Source organism: Botrytis deweyae, assembly GCF_014898535.1.
Source record: "Botrytis deweyae strain B1 chromosome Unknown BDEW_001, whole genome shotgun sequence".
NCBI classification, from domain to species: domain Eukaryota; kingdom Fungi; phylum Ascomycota; class Leotiomycetes; order Helotiales; family Sclerotiniaceae; genus Botrytis; species Botrytis deweyae.
This window is the reverse complement of record NW_024066208.1, coordinates 701,070-726,834: the sequence shown is the minus strand read 5'-3', so window position 1 is coordinate 726,834 and position 25,765 is coordinate 701,070. Positions and strand designations below refer to the sequence as shown.

At 41.5% G+C, this 25,765-nt stretch overlaps 3 protein-coding genes across 3 annotated transcripts; 1 reads left to right on the top strand and 2 right to left on the bottom strand.

Annotated features, from left to right (window-relative positions):
- Positions 1–628: 628 nt before the first annotated feature.
- On the top strand, positions 629–5,715 carry EAE98_000223 (uncharacterized protein; the record flags this gene model as incomplete). The annotated part of the gene is made up of 4 exons (XM_038947841.1): positions 629–842; positions 952–1,583; positions 1,639–4,993; positions 5,063–5,715. The coding sequence occupies 4 exons, from the start codon at positions 629–631 to the stop codon at positions 5,713–5,715; spliced, it is 4,854 nt and encodes a 1,617-aa protein (XP_038815518.1).
- An 854-nt stretch (positions 5,716–6,569) lies between these two features.
- On the bottom strand, positions 6,570–8,086 carry EAE98_000222 (uncharacterized protein; the record flags this gene model as incomplete). Its single annotated transcript, XM_038947840.1, has 4 exons — positions 6,570–7,172; positions 7,226–7,446; positions 7,760–7,965; positions 8,070–8,086. The coding sequence occupies 4 exons, from the start codon at positions 8,084–8,086 to the stop codon at positions 6,570–6,572; spliced, it is 1,047 nt and encodes a 348-aa protein (XP_038815517.1).
- Positions 8,087–17,106: 9,020 nt separating this feature from the next.
- EAE98_000221 (uncharacterized protein) lies at positions 17,107–19,274 on the bottom strand (the record flags this gene model as incomplete). Its single annotated transcript, XM_038947839.1, has 3 exons — positions 17,107–18,365; positions 18,423–18,509; positions 18,584–19,274. 3 exons carry the CDS (start codon positions 19,272–19,274, stop codon positions 17,107–17,109), a joined length of 2,037 nt encoding a protein of 678 aa, XP_038815516.1.
- Positions 19,275–25,765: the final 6,491 nt, after the last annotated feature.

Sequence of the window (25,765 nt, the reverse complement as noted above, 5' to 3'; positions counted from 1 at the left end):
ATCCATTGCTTTTCGATCTAGTCAGACGAATGATGGGTAGGATGATATATCTCTCCCAGCCCTACCTATCAGTCAGAACTTTCCATCATATGTCAAATTCTCCGTCTCTGGATCATCTACTAGCTAGGATACCTTGCTGTTCCCCGTTTGCCATGCGGATGCCAACATCAAATGTGGATACCGAGTCAACGACGAGTGTCAATTTGAGGTATCAAGAAAAGCACACGATAGCTAGGTATCTAGTACAAGTCCTCTTCCATATAGTATCGTTAAGAGACTTCCCTCAAACATTTGCTACTTGCATCAATTCTTCCCAGGCTATAGTTGGTACACAATTGGAAGGATTCCAACAATACTGCTGTATCGTCTGATGTATAGTTGCTGGGTGACAATTTGGAGAGTTTATACAAATTACCCATGTATCAAGACCTCGGGAGTTGAAGAGAAGAAGAAAAGAAGAAAAGAAGATCTGTAACTCTCCTTCCAAAGTATATTCAGTAGAGCTTTTCAAATCTTCGTCTTGTCATTGGCGTTATCATTCCCGAAAATATTCAATGAGAAAATTCATTCATATTCAGTTGTACTGTTCATTGATTGGAGGAAACTTAAAGGCTTTTATCTCAATGATATGGCGAGAAAGTCTTTCTCGAGTGGTTCCTGGCAGGATGGGATCTCTTCCACTAGGTCTTCCTTATCTTCAACTTCAAGCGACCCGACCGATAACTTTCCCACAACCATCATTGATAAACACACAGATCGAGTTCCTTGGATCATCAACCATGTATTAGAGTGCCATCTATCCTCTGAACTTCCATTGAAAATAATGTTCTCCTTTAATGCAGGTATGTGAACGCTTATTCAAGCTTCTTCTCTCTTCCCATTGTTGGCCAAAGTCGGGTCGCATTCCGACCTGGTTTCTCAAAACAAAAGCTGACTTGATTAAATAATTAGGGCATCGGGTGCCAACATTAAAGGAAGCACACAAATGGTGGCAGTACGAACCAAAGGGAACAGCTATCATACACTTTTTAATCTCATTGGAAAAATCAACGCCAGAGAATAAGGAAGACTCAACCAGCAAACCTGGAAATGTTAAAGAGAATGAAATCAGTGAAGCTGAAGTTACTAAAGAGGACAAATCCAGAAAACCTGATGATGTTAAGGATGAAAACATTAAATCAACAATTCGAAACCATGCTGCTTATGACCCTTTCATGGATGCTTCAAACGAAGCCCTTCTTGATATCGACTTTGAATCAGAGCTTCCAGATGGCAGACGAGCAAATAGAGGGCTGCCACCTGATTTCATTAGGAAGTGGTGCTTGGATAGAGTATTTACAAAGGATGAAGATCAGGCGGATTTTGATCAAGCTCTCACTGGCATTGACTATCTCCAAGATCTTGAATGCCGAAGACGAGAAGCTCTTAGAGAAGTTGCTTTGCGTTTGAAAATTGACAAACACAATTGGAGAAGAGTTTTGAGTGCTGATCCTGATGCCAAAAAATGGGTAGAAGATATTCAAGCTCAAGAGACGATCATCGAAGGCTTCTATGCTACTTGCTTTGTTGATCTACGAATCTGGGTATGCGAATATGCCTCTTCAAGATCATTGGTCATGCTGACCCTTCATTTGATAGACAATGCTCCATGAACTTAAAGCTCATCCATTTTATAAGCCGAATGCTCTCGCCATGCTCAATACATTATATCCACCATGTATTCGAGATCTCCCAAATGATCGCATTGATCGCGACAAATTACGAAAGCATCGAGCCAAGTTCTATAATCTCATCATCCAGGTGACGCACGAAGGTATCGAAGCTTTGAAAGAGTTTGAAACCCTCTTAAAGAACCCTGCATGCAAGCATAATTGGGTTGATACTCGAGAGAACTTGAGAGATTACATTGAGCTAGCCAGTAAGATGATCGAGCAATCTAACGCTATACACGACATTATGTTCTTCAAGAGAAGCGCTGCAATAGCATACAGTATACGATCTGCACACTCTAGAAACACAACCGCATCCTCATCCACATCAGCTCGTACTGAACTCCAAAGCGATCAAAAAGAAAAATCAGTCACGGTAAAGAATACCGCTTTCGATTCAGAAAAGCCAGCTCCTCGGCATCATTCACAGAGCACAACGGGGAGCAGAAACAGCAAGGAAGATACATCACACCCGGCCACCTCAAACTCAATGAATGAGCCTCAAAAATCTGACAGGGCTGAGGCAAAAGTACACAGCCGAAAAAGGTTGGCATCTCCAAAACGTCAACACGAATATCGTGAAGAATATCACACCATACCAATGAATGCGCCAAGAACGCCCTGTTCAGTGGTGACAACCCCTAAAATTCCCGATGCTCAAAGCTTCTCAAGCTCAAGGTCATCAAATGGAGATGGGAGAGGATCGGTGCACAGCCAGCAAAGGATACTTCAATTAAACACACCGTTCATGGAACAATTCTCCGAAGCGGCACATCATAGCAGTTTCCAAACTTGGGTTCCATTGAAAGATCAACAGAAGATGTCGCCGTTCCGTCTAAAATCATTTCCTGATCCGTGGTCGAGAGGTCCTCCTAAACCAAAGTATCAGCTTCGTCCACAAAAGTTATCTGAAGATGAGAAACTTCTGAGAGTTCTGTGCCGGCCAGAAGCCCCAGTGGAAAGAAGGGCGTCTTTCCCGAATGGAGTTCCAAGTTCATCCTCACGAGCAAGGACTTCCAGTTTTGCTTCCAAAAAAGTAAAGTCTCGCAGAATGTACAAAGACGGCGGTGCGACTTCAGTTGATACTTTGCGGGCTGGCTCTTCAACACACGTTTCGCAACACGGCTCTTCGACTGGACTCGGTCCAATGAAGCAAGTTGAGCATGTCTTGAAAGATAATTCAGATGCAATCAAAGCTTACCAAGCCTTGGATTTACGAGAGTTGCCTGGGTATCCTTCGACCCCGAAGGCTATTATTCCAGAAAACACCCATAGACCTCCACTCCATACACAGAAATCGTGCGGCACTTTCGGTGGCCTTAGGAGCCGGGCTTTGAGTGGCGCATCTTCAATGGCTGTTTCTCCACTGATCTCGCAGCAGGTTACCCCAGTCATTGGCGCTTCTCGAAAACTTCAACTACGTAAAACACCATTGCGGGATTTTACTACAGATTTGGAGTCAGAATCGCACCCTGCCAGCCGCGAGCATACATTTCCTCTACCTCAAGCTACTTCAGCAATCTCGACTCCCAGAATCAAGCTTCGTAAAACGCCGCTACATGATGCTGCCGATGCGGAGATGCAAACCCCAAGTCCACTCCCATCAATCTCACAGTCGCCTCTATCAATGAGACAAGGAAGTCCTATCACACCAACTCCTGGAACTCAACTTCATAGAACTGCTTTGCACAATTCTTCTATTGAAGACCAAACACCAAAGACATCGCTGTCTACTTCAAAAGCACCTATACCCTCACCATTGAATCTTGATACACTATCTCCGCGTACGGAAACTCGACAAAAACCAAAGAAACTCATGAAGTCGAGGCCTTATAATGATCTTCAATGCGAGGCCATGGCAGATCGTGCGACCAAGAACATAACTTCCGTTGCGAGGGAAAATCCGATAGATGCGGTTGCTGGAGACACCTTTCTACCACAAATTTCTCCAAGTGCCAATCTTTCATTCTTGGCTAGTCCATATGAGCCTTCTGCAGTGTTTCAACCCAGATTAAGGAAGAAGAGTAGTATGGCGACCGTAGTCTGTAGGAAATCTATTGAGAGTTTAAAGTCTGTCAGATTTGAGGACACCGAAACATGCCAAGAGAACACAACTCCGAAAACTCCTAGACAATCATCCGAACGTTCAAAGACCCCAAGGAAATCTTCTGAAAGTTCCAAGTCCACTGGTATCAAGAGTGGTGATAATGCACTTGGCATTTCGATACCGAACGCAAATTCAACCACTACTTTTTCTCGTTTATCCCCTATTACTCCGACAGATTCTTGCGTGAATTTTCCACCACCGCCATTGCCTAAGCAGATACTGAAGAAGCAGAAGAGTCTGGGCTTATTTCCTCGTAGAGGAAGCGAACCAGCAAATGATACTGTGGATCTTCCCGAACGAGCAATTTTGAAGAAGCAAAAGAGCTTGGGTCTATTTCCTCGCAGAGATTGTGGAAAAGAGAAAGATAAATCTACACAATCGGCTCTGACATCTAAATCTCAAGATATGGGAGGCATATTTGATGGTTCACAGCAAAACTGCACGGCATATTCGGCCCATACAGCCACTGCTTGTAGAGAGCCATACAGATTTCCAGTCCCGTCTAATAGAATTCCAATCAACCAGGATGACGCCTCTCAATCATTCTACTCTCCTGCCGAAGCTGCCAAAACCCCAATTATAAAAGAGTCTTCTATAATATCGAAACCGGTGATCCGAGTCAACACAGCTAGAAAATCTTCAGCAATATCAAACCCAAGTCCTATATCTCCCGCAAACAAAGTATACGGATTTATCCCTCCACCCCTCAAAAAGCAAATAAGTTTTGGCGGCTGGGAAACTGATCTCGATATTGCATTAGAACATGAACATCGTCTCAAGCTCGAACATGCAAAGGCTCAAATCCCATCTCAACAATTAATGAAACACAGAGTTTCTATCGACAAGATTTCTTCTAAAGAGTCTAATGAGTCAAATCCTTTGCAACTCAAGAAAACGGCATCAAAGCTTTCAAAGACAGCATCGTTTGCGGATGATGAGGAACAGATGTTACAAGCTCCAACGACACCGAGCTCTGGGAAATTCGGAAAGCTTTTTATGAATGCGGGAGCAAATATTAGTGCGATATTTGTAGGGAAGAGTGCCACGACTCCTAATTTGCTCGATCTGCAGGGAAAATCGCAGAAAGTACCTGTTTCTATACTTTCTAAGAAAGAGGGAAAGGAGAAATCTGTATCTGAAAAGGACGGGACAGTTGGGAGGCAACATAAAACTGGTAGTAAGTATTTTCATTTTTTTATTCATTGATTATGAAGTATATGTACTGACAATTCTCCTCTTAAAATAGCTTTAGCCACCCTCCTCAACAGTTTTAATCCTTCCCGCATCTTTAGCAAACGCTCCCACCACAACAAATCTTCTCTATCTCATAAACACAAATTAGTTAGCTATCGTCGTCGCGAACAAATTCTTCGAAAACACTTTAGGCTTCAAGCGCACACATTGCAGCGATACAAAAAGCAAATGGTACTAGAAGATGGTCAGGGAATACTGTACGCGGAGGGAATTAAATGGTTAGATAGATATAAACCATTTGTGCGAGAAAGCCCAGAGGTTTATAGGAGGAAAGAATGGATGAGGTCTTGGTTACTGGAAGGTGCGAGGGCGGAGAAAGAGGGATTGAGGAAGGTGTCCGGAGCGCCATTTTTGAAGGATGCGAGTGTGAGGGTGGGGGTTAAGAAGGGAGGGAGAGATACGAGGAGAAGAGTCTTTGAGGGGTTTGTGGCGAGGGATGTGAGAGGTGTGAGGGGGAGAAGGGATCGGGAGAGCGGGGTGGAGAGGATATTGGAGAAGATTGATTGGAGGAAGGAAGGGTGGTTTGAGGAACCGAGGGCTAAGAGAGCGAGGGCTGGGAAGAAGGGGGAGAATGGAGAGGGGGGGAAGAAAGGGGAGAGAAAAAAGCATATCATGATTAGTACGGAGAAATACGATCGGTATTAATGGGATGGGTTGGAATGGGATGGGAATTAGGATAAGGAATGGAATTGGAGATTAGAATTCTCTATGAGATATTTCTAGATATCAGGGATTGGGAATAGTGTTCATTGGTTTGTATGTACTAGATTCTAGCATTGGGGTTTACATTAATCAGATGATAGTCATGATTGTTACAGGAAGGGAGGGATTATGAGGGATTGGAGGATGGTCAGGCATGAGATATGAGAGGAGGATGATGTGTTGATTAGTGTATCTTAAGGTGTAATTTTAATGGAATTGAATGAATACCAGATGATAGTATATCGTAGTGAAAGATGAGAGGGTTTCAGAGTAGGGGATATTAGAGATCTGAGACGGAGTTCCATATTGGTGAGCTCACATTTAACTGCAGAGGAATTAGGGAGAGCAGGATAGTGATAAGTTGATGAACACGCATGGTTCAGAAGGCCGAGAAAGATGAAACGGTATGGAATATACGTGTAAAATTACGATTATAATGTATATACTTGGTATGTATACTCAGAAGAGGTGTAGTTGTTCTGATAACTTTGACTAGGTATTCACATTGAATGGAAGCTCATTCAATATCTGATAGCGACTCCCACACTCCTACTGCTCTTCTCACGGTATTTACGACTACACATTCTGCTAATGCCATAAAATTGTTGCTCAATAGAATTGTGGAGATGCTGAAGATATCATTTCGAAGAAAACGGGATCTCCCTTCTAACTTTACATCTATGAGACCTGATATCTAATGCGAAAGAAAATAATTCTGATTACACAATACCCCTCCGAGAACCACGGAATCTGTAATCAAGATTCCCTCATCTAGATACAAGGGTCTATACAAAATATTACAACCCGTATGTATCATCCAATTCCTGCATTCCAGCCCCATCATCCCTTTCCTTATAGTAAATCTCAAGAACCTCATCCAACCCCTCCTCCACCTTCTTCGCCCTCGGTACCCATCCCAATACCTCCTTCGCCCTCGTACATCTCACTTGCATATTTATCCCGAACAAATACGCTGTCAGGGTCCCCACCACTTTTACCGCTTCCGAGAATGGGAGTTCCTTGATCTGTGTCTCGTGCACCAACTTATATGGTGGGTTTGACAGCTTTGAGATAAGAAATGTCATGTATTCTCCGAAAGAAAGGTCTTCTGATGCGGCGAAATAGAAAGCTTCAGGACCCCATTTTTGAGGATCGGGAAATGGGTCGTTGAGCGCGGAGGAGAGGAGAGATAGGTAGATTTGAGCGAGATCGAGAACGTGGATGTGGGATTGGAGATTTGTGGTGGGGGAGATGGTGAAACCGGAGTGGGTGGTTGTGATGGCGGAGAGGAGGGGAGGGAGAGAAATGGGGGTGGGGTGGAGGGGAGAGGGGGAGAGACCGTGGACGACGGTGGGGGAGATGATGGCTATGTTTGTAGAAGGGCATGCGGCGAATACGAGCTGGGGGTTTGTTAGTATTGTGGGGAAAGGAGGGGAAAGTAAGGGGAGCATACGGCGTTGGAAGTAGCGTGGAGCGCGGTGGGTGGGAAAGATTTCAACGCTTGGATATCGAGTACGTCGTCAAAGATCTTTGGTTCGATTTGAGAGGTGCCGGGTGATTCCCAGATGAGCGATGTGCCGGCAGTATGGATGTAATATGCTTTTGGGGAGTGGTTGGCCGATCCTTCAAGGATAGCTGAGATAGCTACATCTTGTTTGACGTCGGGTCCTGTATCTATAATGAAGTTTAGTGAACTATTTTGGGTAATTTTGGATGGGAGATGTAGATATGGATGAAGCTTTGGAAGTGTATCCATATTAAACAGTCAGAGATTGACCCAGTCCAAAGACTAACTTTGATCTTAGCTCTCACTACAAGAGACAAGGTTTATCATTTTCAACATCACTGGATATCATGGTACTCTTTTCCCGATGTAAATCAGAGGGGGGTTGGATCCAGGTACCCGTTCATCTTCTCGCCATAAGCGACAATAGGAGGGGGAGTCTCACTCCAACAAATCCGGTAGACCAAGTACACGGTCACTCACTGATAACAATATCCGCTTCTTTCGCCTCTCTAGTCAAGAGATCCAAAGATGTCAAATCTCCAACAACAAAAGTTACTCGCGGGTACTTGCCCACAAGCATTTTGCCTTTCTCCTCTTCTCGTACCAATGCTTTGATATGGACATCTGTATACTTCGGATAGACGAGATCCAACACAGCACCACCAATATGACCTGTTGCACCGATACTACAGTGAATGAATTAGCAAACTGACTCGACAAAACCAAGTTCCATTCGTACAACACATTCCGGATAAACTATGAGAGAGAACCAAGAATCAATAGAACGTACATGAATATCTTCGACATGTTTAATTTTTTCGGTAATGGTATAACCCCGGGTTATTTTCTCAACGGGTGATACAAAGGACAAATAGTATCCGATTTCAATATATTTTCCGATCAAAAGATGCTGTGGAATCAAAAGTGGTATACAGAATATTATTAACACGTCTCTATAAGGCAGTTGGAAGTAATTTTGCCCCTCAATTGACGATAACAAATTGGTAATCGTGGTACGCAAACATGTGAATAGAGCGGGGTGCTTAGTCGTGCATGCATTTGAAGAGGCGTGACTTTGTATGAGAATGAATGAATGGAGTCTTGATTTGCAATCAAGGTATCATATTTGAAGACTGAGGTGACAGAACATCATCAGCGTCAGCGTCAACCATTGATTACTTTGTTTGGGTATAGGAAACTTCCTTCACCAAGGTCTCGGCGTGGTAAGATTGGACGCATGATGAGAGAGCAATTGCGAAATCATACATGAATACGGATGGTTGTTGCCATCGATTAGATGAGAAATAGAAAGTAACTGAACATAAGCATGTTTTGACAGTCATCAAGATATTTGATGATAGTGAGCTCACTCAAAGTTGCGATTATACTTGCGCAATGGACTTTTAGAACCTCATAGACTTGATAGACTTGATAGACTTCAAGTTAGATGGCTAAATTGCGAAATGTATTGATGATGATCATTTTCTTCAATCACTAGGTAAGCGTTAGGAATTAGGCTATCGGCCGCTAAAACTTTAGTGTCTACTCACGCACTAAAGCCACTACTCACGCCACCTCAACTTCTATCCATCCATGATCTATTATCCCAACAAGATTTTATTCAGCCTCCATCATCATCCTCCATCATCATCCTCCCTCGCGACCTCGAGGAAAAGCCGTTCACCAAAATTCTACATCTTAATTAAAATTCAATATCAAAATAACAGATTTAATTTTTTGATTGAAATTATATATATTAATAATTTATTAAAGAAAAATTTTAAAGCTTCAGTTTTCAGAATATTATAAAATATAGAGAAATTTATATTAAATTTTGAAAAAGATTATTTCTAGATTTTCTTTTATTTTTGCAGGGTTGGTGTCCGGCTTTTTCTCGAGGTCGCGAGCCTCCTTCACCATCCTCCTTCACCATCCTCAACAATGCAATATATATCCTCAAGATACACAACATATCTCATTAATACAAAGCTTACAAACGTTATCATGACACACTTTCGTACATAACGGAATACTTCCGCTTACAGTTAATCATTAGATAGCTGGCATATTATCGGATATTTGTAGCCTCGTATCATCACCGTACTCTGTACAAAACGAGAATCCATGCTCCTTCTTTCGATAAACACCCATGGAACAATGGTAGGTTCAGCTGACGATCGGCTTTCCGAAATCGATATGGTGCTACCGATACAATGGTCCAAAGGAATGAAAGCCTGGTAAATCATCCTTCACCAGGGAGCAAACGGTGAGATGCGGGTTATGCAAGTGGTTTTTATGGATTGGCACCCTTGGCTAGTCGAATGCAAGCCCTAGTTACAATCATGGAAATAGTATCCGAATGCAGAAGGGCCAAGAAGAAGTTTAAGCGGAATTACACAAGTACTGTAACATGCTTTCTCGTGCCTCAGTTGTACACCGGCTAAAGCATCCCGAAGTAGATCAGCCTGGAAGTCTGACAGGTACAATTTTATTTCAGAGTTGACTTCCAGGTGGGTATCGTTGGAGACGAGTATACTCCGGAGATTCATTACGATCCGAGAAACACGTCAATGAATTCAGGGACTTGATGAGTCCCTGTCAGTGCAAATCTCTCGCCTTTACTTTAGGCAATTCCCGAAGTGCATCCAGCCGAATTCTAACACTCATTTCTCGATTGGGTATTGTTGAAGTCATACAAGACTATTCGGAATGGCACCGTCGTGACCCACAAGGTGGATCTCATAAGGATGAGCATGTTCATGGCTCAAATTTGGGCTCAACCGCAGAGAAGCCGTTAGAGAAGAGTGGATTGATCTTGACAACACCAATAGGAAATTTTAGTATTTCCTGAAACATCAATTAGAGTTTGAGATATCATCATTGTCATTCAAACATGACCTCATTTGTCTCTGAATAGCTTCAGCGTTCCACTGTTCTCGAAAGCTTGTGTGCTGCTGAACTCAAATGTCGCCTAATTACGCAATACGGTCGTTAAAAACGATGCAACAAATCGTTTTTGTCAAGATCTCTTGCTATTATATTTCCAATGTTCGTAGAAATGTTCGTAGAAATTTACATTGAGTTTTTCAATCTTCTAAAAAATCTAACTGTAATTTCGGCTCAAGAACCTCCGCTGCAGATAAGATTTATGCACGTGGGCGTTTTAACATCTAATACTACATTTACCAATCAACCTATTAAAGATTATTCATTATATTCACATTTCGGGAGTTCTCACTAAACAAGTAATTTCTCCATACGCAATGTGATTGATTCTGCACCTGTTGAAGTAACACTGCATCATGCAAGACTAATCTAAGCCCCTGTTGACCCTGTTCGCTAGCAATCTTCAATGCCACAACTTACAAAAGTCACTCGATACTCCACATCTCGTACGACCTCAGATGATATGGTGAATCTATAGAGAAAAAATCATTCGTTCCTCATTATCTCGAACCAAGTTTCGGCAGTTCAGTTACGGAGTGACACGATGTGATCGTGCTTACCGAAAGGAGATTCTTGATCATCGAAACGCGATTACTGAACGGGCCGATCCTTCATACAGGCTGCTGGCTATCATTACCTAGGTAACTTTTGTTGCATTACATACTCTGTACGTACTCGAGCACTTCTCCATTAAAATCACTTTGGGTGAACCATGTGAGGTTCCCTGAATTGGTCGCATCTGGAATCAACTGCAGATACCTTCGCCTCTGGCTTGCATTTGTTTCGAACATGTGTAATTTCAGAGAAATTCAAGCATGCATTTGTTGTTTTCGCAGTGCTTCAAACCGGGATACCAGAAACTGCAGCTCACCTTGTACGAATACAAACTGTGACCAAATACCTCAACACTCTCTTATCTCTCAATAGAATTCAATCCGCCACTCAGCAAAGATGAAGCTCAACGCGGACAGATAGCCTCGCGCATGGGAATAATTGATGTAGGCTAGCGGCGAACGTATATCTTCCCGCGCGCGAACGAACTTCCGATTCGCGATCGATCCTACATTCCCATGCTCTCCGACTCCCCGAACTCTTCTTTTCCGGCTCCTTCTCGACCGGGGGAAGGTACACTTACGAGAACTGTCATATTTACCATTGAGCGATGTACCGTTACTTCACATGTGTACCATGGAAACATCGACTCGGAACGTTCATGTATTTCCCCGTCGCAGCTAACAAAGTTAATTTAAAAAGTAGCTTGGTTATGCACAACATTGTGTGGAAGAACCATCTCCTACATCCGGATTCGTGGCATGGATGGAGAGGAACTCGATTTGAGAGGCTGTGAGTACATAGGTAGGTAGGTGAACTTTAGATTTAGGTTACTCCCGCGGTGGGGCGGTGAGATCTTAACCAGTGTTTTTGTTTCAATTCTACAGAATACACCAAACGCACCTGAATAATTGAGTTGAGACAAGTTACAAGACATTACACTGGCGTAGGATAACAAAGGGAGTATATAAGTCGGGTACCCTACTTTCGGGCTACCCCCCTTTTGGGCTACTTTTTATATCTAAAATATATTAAAAATGGAATTTATAACTTTTTTATTTATGAATAGAATTTAATGAAAATTTGTGTATATATAATTTAGATCGATTGAAGTTTAATTTGAAATTTTCAGATTTTTAGGATTTTTTTGTATTGAGATATAGAGCTTCAAAATATCGATTTTCAAATTTGTATGGGAATCATATACAAATTTGAAAATTTTATAAAATCTTTAATAACTTTTTGACAAAAATTGTTAAAAATAAACTATAAAATTTTATTATAAATTTATAATATACTTTATCTAAGAGATTCGGAAAAAATAAAAAATCTTTTATAAATAAATATTTATAGGGGTACCCTCAAAATGATAAGGATTATTTATACTACTCTAAATTTACTGTATATTATATCTTTATATCTGTTAATTTTTTCGAATTTTTTTTGAATCTCTATATAGATTCAAGTTTAAATATCTCAAAAATATATATGGTTTTCTTTTAATAATTGTTGTTAAAAAGTTATTAAAGATTTTATAAAATTTCTAAATTTGTATATAATTCCTATACAAATTAAAAAATCGATATTTTGAAGCTCTAGATCTCGATACAGAAAAATCCTAAAAATCTGAAAGTTTCAGAATAGGCTTAAATCGATCTAAATTATATATATATGAATTTTCAATAAATTACATTGTATATTAATAGAGATATTAATAGGCCTAAAAAGTGATTTTTGGTGTAAAAGGGTGGCCCAAAACAGGGGTGGCCCGAAAGTAGGGTACCCGACTTATCCGTTTTCTCCATCGGTTAGATATCAACTCTGTACCGAATGCTCCAAGTATGTCTCTCTAGTACTGCACGTGCGGATCGTGAAGTCTTGTCTGCAGATCTTTGATTCACTCGACGACATCTCTTCCTCTTCCGTGTATTGATATGTCGAATGTGTATCGTACTTCTTTCGTACTTACTTACTTGCTTAGCCACCCACTTGCTACTTGCACACATTACATCATCCAATCAAATCATAAGTGCGGTCCGCTCCGGGAAATTTTCCTACCGTTTCTCCTTCCGCCAGGGCCAACCAGCTAGCCAGCCCTCAAACGGGTGTCACACTACTTTCATCCAGTCAGATGGAGATATGCCACACGAAATAAATACGGATATAATCGGTTATGAGCGCTCGATATGATAGATAATTTTTTCGGGTGGGGAAGGGGTTATTATTACTTGATCCTTCGGCTGTGCTTGCTGTGCTTGATATTTGTGTGAGGGGTGTGAAAGGAAGGAGGCTTGGAGAGATCACCTTCTTCGTGATGCTATGTATACGAGTATACGAGTTTTTATTCCTATGCATATCGTATAAATGCATGTGATGTTTCTAGAGAAGTTTATGTGTGTGTATGTGTGTTTCGTGACTCTAATATCTAATATCTATATTGCTTAACTACTACTAATATCTATTTCATTTCTTGCATATCGCTGCTAATACTCTACACCAATCCAATCCACCATTTCCTCCCGTCTACTCTGTATCCATCCCATTCCATTTAAATTTACATTTATTCACATGTCCACCTCCAAATCCCTCCATCTCCCCTCCCCATAAAAACCGCCTCAGATTCCCACCCCCCCGTTCCATCCAACAACCCTCCCCCATCGTACCAGAGAAACCCAAATCCAAATTCCAAGCCTCCTCAAACCAGAACCTCTCAACCGTCCATCCATCCATCATCCACTGTTCATCCGTCCATCCCTTCTTCATCTCCTAGAATCGATACCCATTTCCCCTCTACATATCAACTACCACCTAGATAGATACCTACACTTCCTTCACACAAACCTCTAACCCACCCTTAACACAAACCTTCCTACGTAGTACCCTCCCTCCTCCCCCGCAAAATCCACCAATGAAGTGGAGAATTCTCCACTCGTGATTGTGAATTCATTCATTCGCTCGCTCGCATCCTCGCTTGGCTTACATTCCCTTTTTCTTTTTCTCTTGTATTTCCATTTGCATTTCCATTTCTTGATATCTACATACCTACCCACTAACTACCTATCTATCTTTATCTCTATCTTTATACCCAACCATCCAACCATCCAACCAACCAACCAACTCCATCAATTTACCTCGAGTCATATCTAAATATAGACTTCGCTACCTAGGTATTTAACATTCCATATATCGTAAAGTCTAAATAATCATTACCTGAGAGTTTACGACGTATAACTTTATATCGTAGAATAATAAAATAAACACACATATATCAATATCTCACGAGTACATTATATTGTATAGTTCCTCTCATCTCGACCTACCTATCTATCTAATACTTGCATGTAAATATTTCTCTTTCTCTATACATCCTATCCTATCCCATCCCATTCATCCCATCACAACACATTTCCATCTCCATCTCCATTTTTACTAGAGTCATACCTATTCACATAAAAATCATCTCCCCTCCTATTTCCACCTTTTCCCTTTCCAGTTCTACCTTTTCCCTTCATATATCCCTCTCTAAACTTTAAATTTCAATTTTAATCTTCATTTATCTATCTAGCTAGATATCTATCAATTTATTCCTCTACTACAACATAATTTACATCATTCTGTTCTATCTATTCTATTTAAATTCGATACGATTCTTATAAATTATTTTAATTTTAAAACATAGATATAATATATAGAAATAAAAAATAATAAATAATAAAGAATAAAAATAAAATAAATAAAAAATAATAATAAAATAAAATAAAATAATAAAATAAAATAACTAAAAATAATAAATAATAAATAATAAATAATAATAATAAATAATAATATAAATAATAATAATAAATAACAAAATAATACTCAATACTCCAATACTCCATACTCCAAACGCTTCAATACTCAATACGCAACATACTCAAATACTCAAATACTCAATACTCAAATACTCAATACTCAAATACTCAAATACTCAAATACTCAAATACTCAAATACTCAAATACTAAATACTCCAATATTCCAATAGTCCAATATTCAATACTCCATACTCCAATACTCATATATAGTATATATATATATATATCAACATATAACCCCAACCCCAGCCCCTGATTTATTCATTCATTTTTCACCTAATCACTTACGATTAATAATCACTCATTATTACTCCCCTCCCCTCTCCTCTCCTCTCCTCTCCCCTCTCCTCTCCTCTCCTCTCCCTCTCCTCTCCTCTCCTCTCCCCTCTCCTCTCCCCTCTCTCATTTCTCATCTCTTATCTAATCCCATCATCCCTCATCTCTCACCCCCTCATCCCCTCCCTCCCCATCAACCTCTCACACGCCACTTAAATCCAAATACTCATTTGATTAAATCCCATCTAACCCCCCATCTCTCATCTAACCCCCCCATCTAACCCCCTCCCCCCATCTCTCATCTAACCCCCCCATCTAACCCCCCCCCCCCATCTAACCCCCCCCCCATCCAATCCTCCCCATCCAATCCCATCCCCTCCCCATTTCCATCCCCTCAACCTGGCTACCATTCTTCTACCTTTCTTCTATTTTTCTTCTACCTTTCTTCTACCTTTCTACACAACATCATATACATCACATACATCACACAGCACAACACACAGCACAACATACAGCACAACATACAGCACACAGCACAACATATATACAACATCCATACCGCACAACATACCGCACAACATACACACAGCACACAGCACAACATCCATACCGCACAACATACACACAGCACACAGCACACAGCACAACATAACCTACCTACCCAGTACACAGCATACACCCACCCAATCCCCAAGGGAACTAACACTACCTAGACACTAGCTAACTATAGACCATATAAATAAAACACACACACACATACAGACAGACATCACATGATACTATAAATACCTGCCCTTGTTGATCAGTATCATTCATATACTTACTTCGTATATTCATGCTTTACATCTGTGATTGTATTTGTTTGTACGTATTTGTATTTGTATCCATAGCTAGTCAATCCAATCCAATCCAATCCGATCCAATCACATCACATGAAATCCATTGCAATCAAACTACCTCCCGGACTGCCGTGTCTCCATATCTCCACTCGACTCCATTTCATGTCCACCTACACACACCCATTCCCCACCACCTCTATACAACATCATGACATCAAGACACTAAAGACCAAAGACCAAAGATCAAATATCAAATACTCAAACATCAAATTCCAAGAAGTCCATAAAATAATCACTCGCCAACCAATTCCAATATCCATTCCATAATCCAATCCGATCCAATCCAATCCATAGATCCAAATGCATCCATCCGCATTATCCCATCCATGGAAGTTTCTTCCACCCATCCACCCACCCACCAGAATCGGTCCAATTCCATTCCATCCTATCCCATCCCAACCATTCCATACCATTCCTTCCATATCCTTCATCCCACCAGGCCGGAGAATGTTTTTTTTCCCACTTAGAGACGACAGAGAAAAAAAATAAGATAAAAGCCACCCAAAATTTTAACCAGTTCGAGTGAAGATGGTTTTCTTCGACTCTGCATCCCTAAACCTAAAAATGCCAAAATGATGAACCGCCCACAAGATCGACATAACAGTATCGATTGAAAAAGGATAAAACTATAATACCATGCGATGCGACAAAAAACTCCAAAAGACATAATGTGCCAATATCAAACATATGTATGATAGGCCAATAAGAAACAAGGACCTGAGAAATATGTTCGCGAATAAAAAGTGTTGAGATCACCGACGTGGTATCCCAAATTGTGAGTAGCAGATGTAGATCAGGGTGTGTGTGTGTGGATACCTAGTCACAAAGGTGACATATGTAATCACACAGGATTGTATAACGCAATCCAATCCCATTCCGAAGTTATGCCTCGTGTGGATAAACTCGCAGAAACTCATGACGCGCGTCATAAAATAACTGGATGAACACTGACGATATGATGATCGACAAAGCAAGCCTTGACGTCAGGTACGAAAATCATGGGACATGAGGCGGTAAGTCATTATCGATCCGAATAATTTCGGTCCGCATCTGCAGGTTTTTTGTCCATGCCGAGTTTCCTTTGTGGAATATAGGCTGTTGGATAATCCTAGATGTGATGTGAGATCCATGTCTTTATCGGTGCTACCGTCGCACAACATATAGGTTCTAGACTTCATAGAACCTTGGCCGGAGGTATCTCCGTAGCCATGTTGCGGTGAACCAATTTGGATTCGGTTTGATGAAGATGAGTAATTGATCATATTCTTGTGATTAGGGCGTTGTGAGTATGATGACGAAAATTCAAGTAGCCAAAAAATCCATGCCCATTTCATGTGCCAAACTTTGCCAATCCCAACTTCTCTCATCTTGAGCATCCATTAATCTCCAAACTTCTTCGAGTACCTTTAAGGCAGCATCTGAATTTCGGAATTCCATATAGGCTTTCACTACACTAATGGCTTTTCTGATAGGTTCTCGCTGTCTTTCCTCAAAAGCAGCGCAACCAATGATGAAAGCTGGGGCCAGAACGAGAGTTTGAGCTGGATCACGAGGTGGTACTTGCTCAAGTAAAGCAATTCCATCGTCAACAGCTTGTGTAATTCTAGGATCAGGCTTCCAAAATGTAGTCTTGGGAGGGTAAATAGTTCTCCATAAATAAACCCACATCATTTGTTTGTAGAGTAAACCCGCAAGATCTCTCGAGTCTCCAGCTGGCCACGCGGGAGTCCAATCCCGAATTCCTGCATCGATTTCGGCGGCTCTATAAAGGGCATTGTAGTTTACCACAGGATCAATGTGATTCTGCATATTTTCACGAATAGTGTTGCGGATATTCGTTATTTTAGACATGTAGAGAAAAAGACCATCATTGACACCTAAGAGGCGGACGGCATCAGGTTCAATGATATTGGAAGGAAGATTCCAATCATCAGATACAGTGCCCAAACGGCTACGTTCTGGCATTGTGTTCGGTAGAGAGATTATCTCGTCGAGAATGATGTGGAATTGGAAGAATTCCTCAATGAAATTCGAGAAAGGCCCCTCCTTGAGTGGAGCTGATTTGATCATGTTTTGGTAGGTGTTGAGATGAAGGCGGTGTTGCCCACTTGGATTTGGGTCTGCGAGGGTTTGAAGAACGAGACACAACATTTGACCAAGGCATGCAGAGACGACTGTGGTGTCGTGTTCATCTCTGATCTGGGTATTTACATCAATACTCAAAATCTCCTTTATGGCTTCCGAGTGATGATATTGAGATCTTTCCTCTAAAGATTCTTTATTGATATCGGGGTGTTGTTGAAGCAATTTTTGTCCATATTCCGAGTCGTAATCAATATGTTTACTCGAAAGTGCAAGAATCGAATGCATGAGACCAGCATGTTGTACAGCCATGGGTAGTAATTGATCCTTGAAAGCATTTTTGTCTGCACCCTCGACGGTGAAAATGTGACTCAATCTGTAGATGTAATGTTCGAAAAAGACTTTGTCGCCAGATGTTTCCACTCCATGAATGACAGGCTGAAGTGTGATATTGGGCAAGCTAATTCTTCGCAGACGGGCTGTCGATTTAATCAGTACTTCCGTTTTTGATTGCTGGCATTTCCACAAGGTCGTACCTTCTTCAGCCTTTTCCTTTCCGCTCTTCCAGACCTGTCTTTCTGGGTACCCTTCACAGACGACGGCATTCTTTTCGCAATTGAGACCTGTGGAATGAAAAATGATTAGTATTATTTTCGAAGAAGAAACGACAGCACCATGCGAGTGATTTAGGACGTACACCTAGGTTTCGCTTCGTCACACTTCTTCTTTCTTCTCCTGCAGGTTACACAACCAGTCTTTGATCTTCCTTTTGTAACCTTGTGCGACGGTTCGATAGTTTGTACAGGATTTTTACGCGGGCGGCCTCTAGGTCGTTTCGGCTGTGTAGGCGAGGGTAACGATGAAGATGTGCGGGGAGCGACCGATTCAAGGATCGAATCTTCCTCTAACGGTTCCAATTTCGGTTCCAACAACATATCGACGTCTTGATCTTGATCATGTTCATGTTCATGTGTATGTTCACCATCCCAACTACCTTCAACCGATCCATCATGTTCGTGCCCATCCTCGATTTCTTCCTCGACAAATCCTCCTGAGCTCCACGGATCACCACATGATGAACCTGCCGAAGTAATGACGGTAATTGCGGAGGAATTCGAGCCATCTGAGCCATCCATACTTCCGGCTCTCATTTCAATTCTCCCAAATTTATAATGTTGAAAATTAATGGAATAGTCGGCACACGATTCGTCAATTCGAACTCGTCGACGGGTTGGTGCACGTATAACTCTTGGTTGCCTGGGACTGTATCGCACGCCTTGGGTTTGTCGTATAATTTCTTCGACGTCGTCTCGATCTGGGCTAGTTGAATTATCTGACCATTCGAAGATCGCCTCCTCTGATGACACAGGTGTAAGTTGCATGTCCATATCCACCTTTCCTACCGATGAAGCTCCGACCAAAGAAAGTGATGAATGTCAATTTATTTTTGGCATTCATCAAAATATCCAAGGAAACGACTCGTATATTAGAGACAAATTTAAAATCAAAGTATCATTCGACGATGCTTGACGGGAAGAAAATAAAAGGATAATAAATAAGTCAAGAAGAGTCAATGTGGTAACAAATAGGTGTGATAAATATAGGTTTCTTCTTTTTCTTTTTCTTCTGCTGGGGGGGACGATGTGGGTAGAAGTATGAAGTATGAAAGTGTAATAAAGTACTCTTTTGATGAAAAAAATGTACGTATGGATGGGTCGGTAGGTATAAAGATGGATGAGTGAGGTGAGTGAGGATGTTTGTTGGTCGTAGTCGTGAGGGCTGTCGTGGTGATGATGAAGGTAAGGCAAGGCGAGGCAAGGCAAGGTAAGGTAAGGTATAAGAGAAGCTTTGACTTTGGATGGGAAATCAAAAGTATAATCGAGTATTCGAGAGAGCGAGGAGGTTCACGATAGTATATTACTGGCAACGCCAATGCACCCAACGTCCGTCCACTCTCTTCTTTTGCCGATTGAATGGGAAGAATAATATAATGTTCGAGTTTCGGGGTAAAGAGTAAAGATTCGATTTAGCGGGTCTAGTATCCAGGATAATTAATAATGAGCGACGGGGGGTATTTTGAATTGCGAGCGAATAAACTCGGATGATTATGAAGGGGAGGTGGAAGACTTGAGTGTGCTGATTGGTGAAGGGGGGTGTGGGAAGGGGAAGGGAAGGGAAGGGAAGGGAAGGGAAGGGAAGGATGTGAGAGGGAGAGGGAGAGGAGGGCAGGGAAGGGAAGGGAAGGGTAGGGAGGAAGGGGAGAAGAGAGGATAAAGGGCATAAAGCATAAAGGGTAAAGGGTAAATAGCAACAAGAGGAGGGATGTTGATATCAGGATGTTAATAAGATGGTGAAGGGGTAGTGGGTATGGGTGTGGGTGTGGATGTGGATGCAGATGTGGATATGGATGGATGTGGGTATGGATGGATATGGATATGGATAGGTATGGCTATGGCTATGGATCTGGATGTGGGTGTGGGTGTGTAGGTACGGGAGATGGACGTGCACAAATGGAAATCTGAACAAGGGGCCCTTACTTGTATAATCTTCGAATGAATGGAGATTCAATTCCGTTTCGTTCCAAATTTCCAATTAACCCAAAGCTAAAGTGAGTGGAGTCTTGGTATGGTGTGAGAGGAGGACTCAGAGGAGAGATTTCCGTATGGGTGGATGGAGACCTGATACCTGTGTACTTCCGTATGCGTGTATGTATGTATGTATGTAGGTAGGACGTAGGTATGTATGTAATAGGTATATATGTATGGTGGTTGCTATCTGGTTAATGTTGATATCCCCTCAAGTAGCTTGTCCGCGTTCGATCCCTCAAAGGACTCAAGTCGTCTTCCACAGACGATGCTGAGAGAGAGTATCTATCGTCTGGAGAAATAAAAGTAAAACGGGTTGAAATTATCCCATCGATGCATATATAAACCGGGAACTTTTTCTTCCCCTCTTTATGGTATAACGTAGGACCGTCACACAATTCTCCCACAAAGTTGGGGAAAGATAAATAAAAAGATGTTTCGTTTGTTGTACAATGTGCAAATGAAATTGTACATGTACGAGTGTGTGTCCCGGTATGTATGTATATGTATATGTAGATGTATCGATGTATCGCTCGGTATGTATGTATGTAGCTGTGTACAAGAGGAGTGAACTGACACAAAGACAAGAGAAGATCGATAGATGTATACGAATATGTATTTATTCACGAATCAGCCAAGGGAGAAGAGTCCAAGATCCGGAAAAGAAGGACCACCACCCCCAGAATTGGGATTTGCAGTTTAAAACGGGTAACAAACTGCAATTAGTCAAGTTGGCCTCTGCTATGAATTGTTTATTCGATCTCTTGGACCTATTTGTGCAAGGTTGAGAAAAGGAAGCGTGCTTGCTTGCTTGCTTTGCGTTGCTCTGCTTCCAGTCGTCTTCGTCCTGCGTGCAGATGGCTAGGTCGAACTACTGTACGAAGTAATAATGGATGGGTAATAGATGAACGGGCCTAGGCGAGAACCACTTTAGAGGACAGGGTCGCAATTTGTTCCGTGATGCAGAAATAAAAGCTTAGGTATAGGGTACGGCACGTAGCTTGCTTGCTTGCTTGAATTTGAGAAGGTAAGACAGGTATGCGAATCATGCGATACTCTTCTGGGTCGAGAATCCTCCTTCGTTTCCCTTCCACCTCGACTTCTCCAGACGATGACAAGTCAAGCCAATGTGAGACCCGTTTGATTGTTTTGTTAAGATGGCGTGGTCCGTGATGCGTGGTCCAGGAGGATGTGGTATTGCGGCTTGGTAAGGGATTCGGGATGGACGGGGAAGGATAATAAACGAGACAGAGGTAATGTGAAGGGAAGGGGGAAAGTTTCGTGATATCTACTGATCTGTTGAGAGGGAAGAGAGAGAATGGTCTGTTGTGATGTTTTATCTCTGGTTGATACGAATACGTATAGATGTACAGATATGTGTATAATTTTATATATGTATATATGTATATACTACGTAGGTATCTACAAATAATGGTATGGCCACCATGAAGTAATATATAGAACTATTACTTAAAACAGATAGCTCTCAGCATCCAGGGAAACATAAATTAGTTCACCAAGTATGATACGAGTAACAAAAAAAAGATCATTTTGATTCCAGAACCATGCTACTCCATTCAGAAGAATTCTCTGGGCAAAAACCAGTGACATTCAATGTGTCCCTGAATCGTGCATCACAGATCGAAAAAGCTCTAAAAATCATTAGACTTGTAAAATCCAGTTAGATCATTTGGTTACCATCACATATCATGCTCGCTCGCCATGCTCCTCACGGGATGGCTACTCTCCGGTTCATTAGAGAAAACCCGTAGTTGGTAGGCTCAGCTCAGAAGCGTCACATCCCGAAGAATGCAACCGGCAGGATATGGCCTGGAGAGTTGTGACGAAACCCTCATATATTGTTTATCATTCATGGGTTTCAATGGAGATATTGACATATCTCATGCTCAATAGGTTTGGTGGTTGTCTTGAAGATATCATTGCTGGGACGAATGATCGGTTCTCAAGCTGAAGTTTTGAAGCGGTAGAAAAGGGTTTCAGCTCAGGGATATTTTAACTTTTCCATGGGCGATCCTCGATTCTCCGGGGTGAGGGAGAAATTCGGGGGACAGACTTTGATTTGGATATGTTTTGCCCTGGTTATGGAATAGGCATACCGAGAAACCTGTTGAAGTTGGAAGTTTGAAGTTTGGATCGATCGTTGAGCAAGTGTCATGAAGTTTCCACATTCCACATTCCATGGTCAAGGGATTGAGGAATTGGAGAGAGAGTGAGGCGTGAGGCGAGTGAGGGAATGAGGCTAGGGAGTTGTGGGAAGAAAGGTTCCCACTTTTTCATCTCACAGGGTTGTAGGAAGTTTTCTTCCGTTAGACATCCATAGAATGAGGGTTTTACGGGATATTCTGGATATTCTGGAAATAATGATCAAAAGATGTCGTCGAGATCTAAAGAGGGAATGATATGAAGGCAGTGCCGCAGTAGGGAAGCTATCTTCTACCGAATCGCCATGTAAATAATGTGATGAATATGTGATACCATGAATTTCGGATTGATGTATCGTATTCGTCTTTTTATTAATGTTACTATTGTCTCTTCTCACTATCTATTCTTAAAATTCTTATTGAAATCACATTTCTTTTGAATTCTCAAACGAAAGGTTCCAACTTCCAACCCCGCCTTAACCTTACAGAGAAATGTCACACAAGTCAAAAAGTCACCAAGCTTTCTCTAATAATGGTTTACCCGTGCTCGTGCTCACTCACATTCACACCACCCATACCTGCTGCTGAATAAAATCCAGGCTAGAACTTCCTTTATACTAATGTAGGTCTAACGTAGGTTTAATGATCTAACGAGGATCGCAACTAGGAATATCCTTGATGAATTCTTGCATATCTATCTGCAGTATCTGTGGTGTCTACCAAGGTATCTGGGTATGGGTCAGTTCCTAGTTACCTGGGTATGTTAGACTATTTCATAACTCGGAAGATTTTCTGAAGATTCTTTCATAAAAATACTCTGTTACTCATGTTACACCAAGTCATCCGTACGGATTAGGGGGGGAACAGTGAACATCTAAATGAATATCTAAATGAACATCTAACGGAACATCCAACTGAGCATCTAATTGGACATCTAATTGATCATGTTAAAAACAAGGACCCCTTACAGAACAATCTTTTTTTTCCCTTGGATTAATTATAATCTATAAAAACTACATCAAAAACAATATCCGTCAATCTCTCCCATCTCTCGCTAAATCTCACCTCTTTTCGCCATGAATCAACCCCTGTGTAACTCTTTCACATCAGGCGTACATGCATTCACTCTTGTATAATCCTAACAAATCTACTAACCTACTCACTAACAACTTGGCCTTTCTTGTCTCCTCATCCACACAACACCAACATCATCGGCATCAAAGACATTTCATCATCGTGACCTTTTTTGGATCCTCGGACGGACAGAATAAAAAAAAGCACACTTAACTAGATACATATCCATTGCGCATACATACATACATAGTACATACGCTACTGGGAATACTTGCAGAAGTGGAAATATTGATCGTCGTCGGCCCTTTCGCTATCAAAATTGGGGGATAGCACTTTTTTTTTTTTTTTTTTCATTACCCGTCCATACGTGTGTACATCTCTCTCTTCCCCTTCCCCTTCCCCTCCCCCGTTATGGTCTGTACTCAACTTGGAGATTGAGATTCAACGTGTGAATCATGTTGGGGGAGAAATCAAACGTTTGAATCATGTTGAAGGGGAATGGCACATTTGATTCATGTTGGGGGATACAGAGAGAGGTAAGGATATGGTGTAGATGTCACTAGATGACGATTCGATTTCGATGTCCTAGATACAGTATGGTAGATGGTATGTACATATGGACACTTTATAAATAAATTGGGATCAAATTGACGAATTAGACTCTCAAGTTGACAATGTCAGTAAATCATTCGAGTACTAGGCAGGCAACTCAATACCAATGAAGTAAATCATCTCTAATAACCCCTCTTTCGACCCTTCGACCCTTTCTCACAACTAATCCACAGCACAGTGAACCAACCATCTAGGGGCACGGAAGATGTCCAAAAACTACTTTGTACAGAAAAGTCCGGTAAGAATTGAACTGATCCCAGCCGAAATTCTTCAATAACCCTTACCCCATATGTCGTAGCGCCAGACTGACAGGTTCCTGTTCAGGGTGCTGTTGCGAATGTTGATGCTTTTTAATATGGAGAGGGAGATCAACAAACCAGTCAAGTTAATATAAATCTGTCTAGTCTACGACATGGACATTTCGGCATCTTCCATTCTCGAGACGATCTTAGACATTCTTTCATGTAGGTACTGTAGATATTTCGGTACATACTTATCTACAACCGGACGAGGACGATTATCATGATACCGATTCCTTAGAAGAGCAACCTCTTCAATTTCTCTGGAGATGAGACGGGTACACGGAGTATAGGAGTCGTAGACTCGATGAATGAGGGATCCAGAAATTGAATGATAAAGTACCGAGGTTATGACCCAAGCTCCCCCTCTCTCCGACCCAGGTCCTCCCTAGGTACTTTAGCTCATGAAGGCATTGTCTGAGCGAGAACTTCGCATCGGACCGTCTCCATCTAGGCTGATTCTAGATGTATCTGCTACCAAGTACCAGTTTCGAGCCAGTCTACCACGGACACCACGGAGCGGCCCTCAATCCTTAATGAGGCCTTTCCGCGCGCGCACCAACATCAACGTCCACATCTTGATTCTGGAGATCGAAAATAGACAGCGGAAACTAGATCGGATATAATATTAATCTCATGGTGGATGGATCAAATGGGACTCAAATCAAAGCTCACCCTGTCCATCCGTTTAAATGACCAATCCTTTTGAGTCGCACTTTAGTCGTACAATGATGACTACACGGTGCAGAATGATTGATGTCAAATTGTCAAATTGTCAAATTGTTAACTTTCGAGTCATTAGTTTTGTGTAACCCTTCATTTTTGTGTAACCTTTCACGCCTTCGTGTAACAGTTATCGTCTACACTTTATCATGTGATATGAATTGCTTCTTCGAGGAAATAACACCAGTCAGTAATTCTTTCGTCTACAGATATTCTTGACTCAGACCATTTAATTACTACCAACCCAATTTAGTAATTCACAATGCTTACTTTTCCAATACAATACAATAATACAACACTTCTTGAATCCTTCGCCCTATGATTCTAATTCCACGATAAAATTATATAAATATAAAAATATCCAAATACAAAAACAAAAATAAACTCAATAAACAACGAAAAATAACCATCAGGCTCACAATAC